We start from the raw sequence: 9829 nt of genomic DNA on the forward strand, positions 1-9829 counted from the left end.
GGGTGTTATGGGGTGCTGTGGGGTGGCTGTGGGTCCCTATGGTTCCCCTATTGGTCCCTACGGGGTTCTATGGGGTGGCTGTGGGTCGCTATGGGTCCCTATGGGGTTCTGTGGGTCCTTATGGGGTGTTATGGGGTGCTGTGGGGTGGCTGTGGGTCCCTATGGCTCCCTATGGGGCTTCTATGGGTCCCTATGGTTCCCCTATTGGTCCCTACGGGGTGCTATGGGGTGGCTGTGGGTTGCTATGGGTCCCTATGGGGCTTTTATGGGTCCCTATGGGGTGTTATGGGGTGCTATGGGGTGGCTGTGGGTCTCTACGGGTCCCTATGGGGCTTCTATAGGTCCCTATGGTTCCCCTATTGGTCCCTACGGGGTGCTATGGGGTGGCTGTGGGTTGCTATGGGTCCCTATGGGGTGCTATGGGGTGCTATGGGGTGGTTGCGGGTCTCTACGGGTCCCTACGGGGCTTCTATGGGTCCCTGTGGGGTGTTATGGGGTGCTGTGGGGTGGCTGTGGGTCTCTATGGGTCCCTATGGGGCTTCTATGGGTCCCTATAGTTCCCCTATTGGTCCCTACAGGGTGCTATGGGGTGGCTGTGGGTCGCTATGGGTCCCTATGGGGTTCTGTGGGTCCCTATGGGGTGTTATGGGGTGCTGTGGGGTGGCTGTGGGTCCCTATGGCTCCCTATGGGGCTTCTATGGGTCCCTATGGTTCCCCTATTGGTCCCTACGGGGTGTTATGGGGTGGCTGTGGGTCTCTATGGGTCCCTATGGGATTCTATGGGTCCCTATGGTTCCCCTATTGGTCCCTATGGGGTGCTATGGGGTGGCTGTGGGTCCCTATGGGTCCCTATGGGACTTCTATGGGTCCCTATGGGGTGCTATGGGTCCCTATGGGGTAGGTTATGGGGTTAGGGGGTGCTATGGGGCGCTATTGAGTGCTATGGGGGGCTATGGGGTGATCATGTGGGGGCTGTAGGTGTCTATGGGGTGTTATGGGGGGCAATAGGGGGACGTGGGGGAGGCTATGGGGTGCTATGGGGTGGCTGTGGGTCCCTATGGGGTTCTGTGGGTCCCTATGGGGTGCTATGGGGTGCTGTGGGTCCCTATGGGGCTTTTATGGGTCCCTATGGGGTGCTATAGGGTGGCTGTGGGTCCCTATGGCTCCCTATGGGGCTTCTATGGGTCCCTACTGTTCCCCTATTGGTCCCTATGGGGTGCTATGGGGTGGCTATGGGTCCCTATGGGGTTCTATGGGTCCCTATGGGGTCTCTGTGTGTTTCTATGGGGCCTCTACGTGACAACCCACGTGACTGCGCTTGGCCCCGCCCCCCCCCTTTTCCAGGCCCCGCCCACCGCTCGCGAGCTGGCCATTTCCGTTTCCGCTCTGTCGGACTCCGTTGGCATCGCGGCGGCGGCAGGGGCGGCGCTGGGGGCGCACCGCCTGCTCTGTCACGTGACTTGGACCACGTGACACCGGAAAAGCACCTGCGGGACGTGAAGCAAGGAAACAGTCGACACGTGACCGGAAAAAGCCAGGCGTCACGTGACACTAAATGCACCCCCCCGCCCCCCGCCTTTTTTCCTGGGTCACGTGACCCCGGGAAACCCTATGGCACGGAACCCGAAAATTCCCCCTCCACGTGACCCCGGAAAACATCGGGAGGTTAAAAACCTTCGTCACGTGACTTCGGAAAGTCTGTCGTCACGTGATTCTTTTACTTACGTGTGACCCCCCCCCCGCTCCACCGCATGTGGTCAATAAAGGATCGGGCCCCGCTGTGCCGGCGGGCCTTAAGGCCCGGGGGAGCGGAAGTTGCGTTTGGGGCGCTTCCGGCGGAAGCGGGGTGTCGTCACTTCCGTTTCGGTGCCTAGCGCGGAGTGTGAAGAGCGCCGTGTGAGCGGGGGGTGGGGGGGGCGGATCGGGTCCAGTTATGGGGCACAGCGGGATGTGTGGGGCAGAGCGCTATGGGGCCGGGATCGGGTTCAATTGTGGGGCTGCGATCTGTGGGGCAGAGCTTCGCTCCTCCCGTTGGCTGCGCCTTGGAGCGGGCGGGTATTTGGGCGGATGTTTCGCCGTCGCGTTTTCTTGACGTCACTTCCGGCGGAAAAAGGGGGGGGGCTTTAAGTAGGGCGGGACTTCCGGCGCGTTCTCTTTTACGGCGTTCGCTCGGCGGCGTGCGGTGCTGTGAGCGCGTGGGGCCGCTTGTGGGGTTTTGGGGGGGGTTTGTGGGGCCGGCTGTGGGGCTGGGGTCGATGTGGGGCTCTATGGGGCGGGGTGGGGCCCTATGGGGTCGATGTGGGGCGGGGTGGGGCTCTGTGGGGTGGGGTGGAGCCTATGGGGTCGATGTGGGGCTCTAGGGGGCGGGGTGAGGCCCTATGGGGTCTATGTGGGGCGGGGTGGAGCCTATGGGGTCGATGTGGGGCCCTTTGGGGCGGGGTGGGGCCTATGGGGTCGATGTGGGGCCCTGTGGGGCAGATTTGGGGCCAGTCTCTATAGGGCCGTGCTCTATGGGTCTGGGTTCTATGGGGTCAGGCTTCATCGGGCCCTTTTCTATGGGGTCAGGCTCTATGGGGCTTGGGCTCTATGGGGCCGCCCCATAAGCGCCCCCTGCTGCCCGCAGCGCTGTCGCCATGTCGCGATTCTTCACCACCGGCTCCGACAGCGAATCCGAATCGTCGGCGTCGGGAGATGAGCTGAGCTCCAAACCCGCGGCCGGCAACTACAGCAAGTACGGCCCTATGGGTTCTGTGGGGTTCTATGGGGCTCTATGGGGTTTTATGGAGCCTTATGGGGTCCTGGGGGGTTTTATGAGGCCTTATGGGGTTTTATGGGGCCTTATGGGGTGCTATGGGATCCTCGGAGGCCCTATGGGGTTCTATGGGGCCTTGTGGGGCCTTATGGGGTGCTATGGGATCCTCGGAGGCCCTATGGGGTTCTGTGGGGCCTTGTGGGGCCTTATGGGGTGCTATGGGATCCTCGGAGGCCCTATGGGGTTCTGTGGGGCCTTGTGGGGCCTTATGGGGTGCTATGGGATCCTCGGAGGCCCTATGGGGTTCTGTGGGGCCTTGTGAGGCCTTATGGGGTGCTATGGGATCCTTGGAGGTCCTATGGGGTTCTGTGGGGCCTTGTGAGGCCTTATGGGGTGCTATGGGATCCTCGGAGGCCCTATGGGGTTCTATGGGGCCTTGTGGGGCCTTATGGGGTGCTATGGGATCCTCGGAGGCCCTGTGGGGCCTTGTGGGGCCTTATGGGGTGCTATGGGATCCTCAGAGGCCTTATGGGGTTCTGTGGGGCCTTATGGGGTTTTATGGGGCCTTATGGGGTCCTGGGGGGTTTTATGAGGCCTTATGGGGTCCTGTGGGGCCTTATTGGGCCCTGGGGGGTTTTATTGGGCCTTATGGGGTCTTGGGTTGTTTTATGGGGCCTTATGGGGTCCTTGGGGGCCCTATGATGTGGCCATGGGGTGGCCCTGGGGTCTCTATGGGGCAGCTATGGGGCGGCTATAGGGAGTTGCTGGCTGTGTTTTCAGGCCCCTGCTGCTCAGTGAGGATGAGGAGGACACCAAGCGCGTGGTGCGCAGCGCCAAGGACAAGAGGTGCGGATCTATGGGGATCTATGGGGTTCTGTGGAGTTGTGGGGGGGCCCTGTTTGGGGGGGGGGGGGGGGGCCTGCGTGTGTTTGTGGGGCCTGCGTGTGCGCGTGGGGCCTTGTTTGTGGGGGGGGGCCTTGTTTGTGGGGGGGGGCCTGTGTGTGTGTGTGGGGCCTGTTTATGTGTGGGGGGCCTGCTTGTGTGTGCGTGGGGCCTGTTTGTTTGTGTGGGGCGGCCCTGTTTGTGTGTGGGGGGCCTGTTTTGTGTGTGGCCTTGTTTGCGTGGGGGGCCTGCTTGCGTGTGGGGCCCTGTTTGTGTGCGGGGGCCCTGTTTGTGTGTGTGGGGGGGGGGCTGTTTTGCGTGGGGCCTGCTTGTTTGTGTGCGTGGGGCCTGCTTGTTTGTGTGTGGGGGGGCCTTGTTTGTGTGGGGGGGCCTTGTTTGTGTGGGGGGGCCTTGTTTGTGTGTGTGGGGCCTTGTTTGTGTGTAGGGGGCCTGCGTGTGTGTGTGGGGCCTGCTTGCGTGTGGGCCCTGTGTGTGTGCGTGGGGCCTGTGTGTGCGCGTGGGGCCTGTTTGTGCGCGGGACCTGTTTGTGGGGGGGGGCCTGCTTGTGTGTGTGGGGGGCCTGCTTGTGTGTGTGGGGGGCCTGTTTGTGTGGGGGGCCTGTTTGTGTGGGGGGCCTGTGTGTGTGTGTGGGGCCTTGTTTGTGCGTGGGGGCCTGCGTGTGTGTGTGGGGCCTGCGTGTGTGCGTGGGCCCTGCTTGCGTGTGGGCCCTGTGTGTGTGCGTGGGGCCTGCGTGTGTGCGTGGGCCCTGCTTGCGTGTGGGCCCTGTGTGTGTGCGTGGGGCCTGCTTGTGTGGGGGGGCCTGCTTGTGTGGGGGGGCCTGTGTGTGTGTGGGGCCTTGTTTGTGTGTAGGGGGCCTGCGTGTGTACGTGGGGGCCTGCGTGTGTACGTGGGGGCCTGTGTGCGTGCGGGGCCTGTGTGCGTGCGGGGCCTGCTTGTGTGGGGGGCCTGCTTGTGTGGGGGGCCTGCTTGTGTGGGGGGCCTGCTTGCATGTGGGCCCTGTGTGCGCGCGTGGGGCCTGTGTGTGCGCGGGACCTGTTTGTGGGGGGGGGGCCTGCTTGTGTGTGTGTGGGGCCTGCTTGTGTGTGGGGCCTGTTTGTTTGTGTGTGTGGGGGGGGCCTGCTTGTGTGTGGGGGGTCTGTTTGTGGGGGGGTTCCTATGGGGGTTTTTGGGTTCCTATGGGGTCTGTATGGGATCCCATGGGGTTTTATGGGATCTCATGAGTCTCTATGGGATCCCATGCGTTTCTATGGGATCCCATGGGGTTGTATGAGTTCCCATGGGTCTCTATGGGATCCTATGGGGTTTTTGGGTTCCCATGGGTCTCTATGGGATCCCATGGGGTTTGTATGGGATCCCATGGGGTTTGTATGGGATCCTATGGGGTTTTTGGGATCCTATGGGGTCTGTATGGGATCCTATGGGGTTTTTGGGTTCCCATGGGGTCTCTATGGGAACCTATGGGGTTTGTATGGGATCCCATGGGGTTTTTGGATTCCCATGGGTCTCTATGGGATCCTATGGGTTTGTATGGGATCCTATGGGGCTTTTGGGTTCCCATGGGTCTGTATGGGATCCTATGGGGTTGTATGAGTTCCCATGGGTCTCTATGGGATCCTATGGGGTTTTTTGGGTTCCCATGGGTCTCTATGGGTTCCCATGGGTCTCTATGAGTTCCCATGGGGTTGTATGGGATCCCATGGGGTTTTATGGGATCCTGTGGGGTTGTATGAGTTCCCATGGGTCTCTATGGGCTCCTATGGGGTTTTTTGGGTTCCCATGGGTCTCTATGGGATCCTATAGGGTTGTATGGGATCCCATGGGTCTCTATGGGATCCCATGGGGTTTTATGGGATCCGTGGGGTCTGTGTGAGATGCCATGGGTCTCTATGGGATCCTATGGGGTTTTATGGGATCCCTTGGGTCTCTATGAGTTCCCATGGGTCTCTATGAGTTCCCATGGGTGTCTATGGGATCCCATGCGTTTCTATGGGATCCTGTGGGGGTGTATGGGATCCCATGGGGTTGTATGAGTTCCCATGGGTCTCTATGGGATCCTATGGGGTTTTTTGGGTTCCCATGGGTCTCTATGGGTTCCCATGGGTCTCTATGGGATCCTATGGGGTTTTATGGGATCCTATGGGTCTCTATTGGACCCTGTGGGGTTGTATGAGTTCCCATGGGTCTCTATGGGCTCCTATGGGGTTTTTTGGGTTCCCATGGGTCTCTATGGGATCCCATGGGGTTGTATGGGATCCTATGGGGTTTTATGGGATCCCTTGGGTCTTTATGGTTTCCCATGGGTCTCTATGAGTTCCCATGGGTGTCTATGGATCCCATGCGTTTCTATGGGATCCTGTGGGGGTGTATGGGATCCCATGGGGTTGTATGAGTTCCCATGGGTCTCTATGGGATCCTATGGGGTTTTATGGGATCCTATGGGTCTCTATTGGACCCTGTGGGGTTGTATGAGTTCCTATGGGTCTCTATGGGTTCCATGGGTCTCTATGGGATCCTATGGGGTTTTATGGGATCCTATGGGTCTCTATTGGACCCTGTGGGGTTGTATGAGTTCCTATGGGTCTCTATGGGTTCCCATGGGTCTCTATGGGTTCCCATGGGTCTCTATGGGATCCCATGGGTTGTATGGGATCCCATGGGGTTGTATGAGTTCCCATGGGTCTCTATGGGATCCTATGGGGTTTTATGGGATCCTATGGGTCTCTATTGGACCCTGTGGGGTTGTATGAGTTCCACGGGTCTCTATGGGCTCCTATGGGGTTTTTGGGTTCCCATGGGTCTCTATGGGATCCTATGGGGGTTTTATGGGATTCCTTGGGTCTCTATGAGTTCCCATGGGTCTCTATGGGATCCTATGGGGTTTTATGGGATCCTATGGGTCTCTATTGGACCCTGTGGGGTTGTATGAGTTCCCATGGGTCTCTATGGGCTCCTATGGGGTTTTTTGGGTTCCCATGGGTCTCTATGGGCTCCTATGGGGTTTTTTGGGTTCCCATGGGTCTCTATGGGATCCTATGGGGTTTTATGGGATCCCTTGGGTCTTTATGGTTTCCCATGGGTCTCTATGAGTTCCCATGGGTCTCTATGAGTTCCCATGGGTCTCTATGGGATCCTATGGGGTTTTATGGGATTCCTTGGGTCTCTATGAGTTCCCATGGGTCTCTATGGCATCCCATGGCGTTCAATGGGCTGCCGTGGGTCCGCCCCACACATCCATGGGTCCTGCAGGTTCGAGGAGCTTTCCAACCTGATCCGGACGATCCGCAACGCCATGAAGATCCGCGACGTCACGAGGTGCCTGGAGGAGTTTGAGCTGCTGGGCAGAGCCTACGCCAAGGCCAGGGGGGGTGCTGGACAAGGAGGGGGTGCCCAGGTTCTACATCAGGCTGCTGGCCGATCTGGAGGACTACCTGAATGAGGTGTGGGGCGGGATGTGGGGCTGGGGCTGGGGGAGGGATGTGGGGTGGGTATGGGTTGGCCTGGAGGACTGTTGGAATGGGGTGTGGGGCTGGGAGAGGGGGGGGGATGTGGGGTGGGTATGGGTTGACCTGGAGGACTGTTGGAATGGGGTGTGGGCAGGATGTGGGGCTGGGGCTGGGGGGGATGTGGGGTGGGTATGGGTTGAGCTGGAGGACTGTTGGAATGGAGTGTGGGGCTGGGGGGTGTGTGGGGCAGAACGGGGGGAGATGTGGGGCAGGGGAGGGAGGTGGATGTGGGGTGGGTATGGGTTGACTGGAGGACTTTTGGATGTGGGGCTGGGGGGATGTGGGGCAGGAGATGGAGGGGCTGTGGGGCAGGATTTGGGAGGATGTGGGGTGGGTATGGGTTGAGCTGCAGGACTGTTGGAATGGGGTGTGGGGCAGGATGTGGGGCTGGGGGGGGGAGGGATGTGGGGTGGGTATGGGTTGGCCTGGAGGACTGTTGGAATGGGGTGTGGGGCTGGGGGTGGGGGGGATGTGGGGCAGGAGATGGGGGCCCTGTGGGGCAGGATGTGGGGTGGGTGTGTTTGTGTCGAACTCTATGGTATCTATGTAGAACTCTATGGTATTTTCCTGGGGCAACTCTACGGTATTTTGTTCTGGGCAGCTCTATGGTACTTTCCTATTGGGAAACTCTATGGTAGCTTCAGGGAAAAGTCTGCGGTGCTTCTGTATGGAGGAGGTCTATGCTGCCTCTATGGGGAAACTCTATGGTACCTCAGAGGGGGAGCTCTATGGTGTTTCTGTGGGGAAACTCTATGGTACCTCAGAGGGGAACTCTATGGTGCTTTTGTGGGGAAACGCTATTTTGCCTCCATGGGGAAACTATGGTACTTCAGAGGAGAAACTCTATGGTACCTCAGAGGGGAAACTCTATGGTGTCTCTATAGGGGAACTCTATGGTGCCGCCATATTGGATCTCCGAGGGTCCTTATGGGGTCCCTGTGGGGTTTTTGGGTTTCTATGGGTCCTTATGGTTTTTGGGGGGGTTCTGTGGGTCTCTGTGGGTTCTGCTGACCTCCATTTCTCCCCCCCCCCCCCCCCAGCTGTGGGAGGACAAGGAGGGCAAGAAGCGGATGAACAAAAACAACGCCAAGGCGCTGAGCACCTTGAGGCAGAAGATCCGGAAGCACAACAGGGACTACGAGGGGCTCATCAGCGCCTACCGGCAGGGAGGTGGGGGGCACATGGGGGGCTGGGGGGGGGATATGGGGGGAAGGGGGGAAAGGGGGGGGATATGGGGGAGAAAGGGGGGGGATATGGGGGGCTGGGGGGGGATATGGGGGGAGATATGGGCGGAAAAAGGGGGGTTGGGGGGGGATATGGGGGAGAAAGGGGGGGATATGGGGGGCTGGGGGGGGGATATGGGGGGAGATATGGGGGGAAAAAGGGGTGCTGGTGGGGATATGGGGGGGGAAATGGGGGGAAGGGTGGGAAAGGGGGGGATATGGGGGGCTGGGGGGGGATATGGGGGGGAAATGGGGGAAAAGGGGGGATATGGGGGGGAAAGGGGGGGATATGGGGGGAAAAAGGGGGGCTGGGGGGGATATGGGGGGCTGGGAGGGGTGTGTGGGGGGCTAGGGGGGAAATGGGGGGGATATGGGGGGATATGGGAGGCTGGGGGGGGATATGGGGGGAAAAAGGGGGGCTGGGGGGGAAATGGGGGGATATGGGGGGGATATGGGGGGCTGGGGGGGGTGTGTGGGGGGTTAGGGGGGATATGGGGGGATATGGGGGGCTGGAGGGGAAATGGGGGGGATATGGGGGGGTATAGGGTCAAAAAGGGGGAGTTGGGGGGGGAAATGGGGGGCTGGGGGGGCGATATGGGGGGATATGGGAGGAAATGGAGGCAAAAAGGGGGGCTGGGGGGGGAAAGAGGGGGAAATGGGGGGGGATCTGGGGGGCTGGGGGGGAGACATGTGGGGGGATATGGGGGGGCTGGGGTGGGAAAGGGGGGATATGGGGGGGGGAAATGGGTGGAAATGGGGGGGCTATGGGGGGATTGGGGGGGGATATGGGGGGCTGGAGAGGAAATGGGGGGGATATGGGGGGCAGGGGGGGAGATATGGGGGGGGAAATGGGGGGGTCTGGGGTCAAAAAGGGGGGCTGGGGGGGAAATGGGGGGATATGGGGGGAATGGGGGGCTGGGGGGGGAAATGAGGGGGAAGGGGGGGATATGGGGGAGAAGGGGGGGAATCTGGGGGGCTGGGGGGGGATATGGGAGTGTGGGGCAGCTGTGGGGTGTGTGTGGGGGCCGCCCCATAGCGCGGCTGCCTGGCGCCCCACAGAACCCCGAGCTGTCGGCTGATGAGGATGAGGAGAAGAAGAGCCGCGACTCCGAGGGTGAGTGGGGCGGCCCTATGGATTATGGGGGTCCTTATGGGGTCTCTATGGGGCTCCTCTCTGTGGGGTTCCTTTCTATGGGGTCTCTCCTTATGGGGGTCTCTAAGGGGTCCCTATTTATGGGGTCCCTATGGGGTCCCTGTTTATGGGCTCCCTATGGGCTCCCTATGGGGTCTCTATGGGGTCCCTATTTATGGGGTCCCTATGGGGTCCTTGTTTATGGGCTCCCTATGGGGTCCCTATGGGGTCCCTGTTTATGGGGTTCCTGTTTATGGGGTCCCTATTTATGGGTTCCCTATGGGGTCCCTGTTTATGGGGTTCTTATGGGATCTCT

The 9829-nt window shown here is 60.3% G+C and overlaps 1 protein-coding gene across 1 annotated transcript; it reads left to right on the forward strand.

Moving 5' to 3' along the window:
• Positions 1-2633: 2633 nt before the first annotated feature.
• Positions 2634-9495, forward strand: LOC306957722 (eukaryotic translation initiation factor 3 subunit C-like; the record flags this gene model as incomplete). Its single annotated transcript, XM_079551194.1, is given in 6 exon segments — positions 2634-2731; positions 3533-3598; positions 6902-7016; positions 7018-7092; positions 8199-8324; positions 9441-9495. Coding segments are annotated over 6 exon segments (535 nt in total), but the record flags the coding sequence as incomplete, so codon positions are not given.
• Between the last annotated feature and the right edge of the window lie 334 nt (positions 9496-9829).

The sequence above is a fragment of the Tetrao urogallus genome (assembly GCF_951394365.1).
Source record: "Tetrao urogallus genome assembly, contig: scaffold_227, whole genome shotgun sequence".
Lineage (NCBI taxonomy): Eukaryota > Metazoa > Chordata > Aves > Galliformes > Phasianidae > Tetrao > Tetrao urogallus.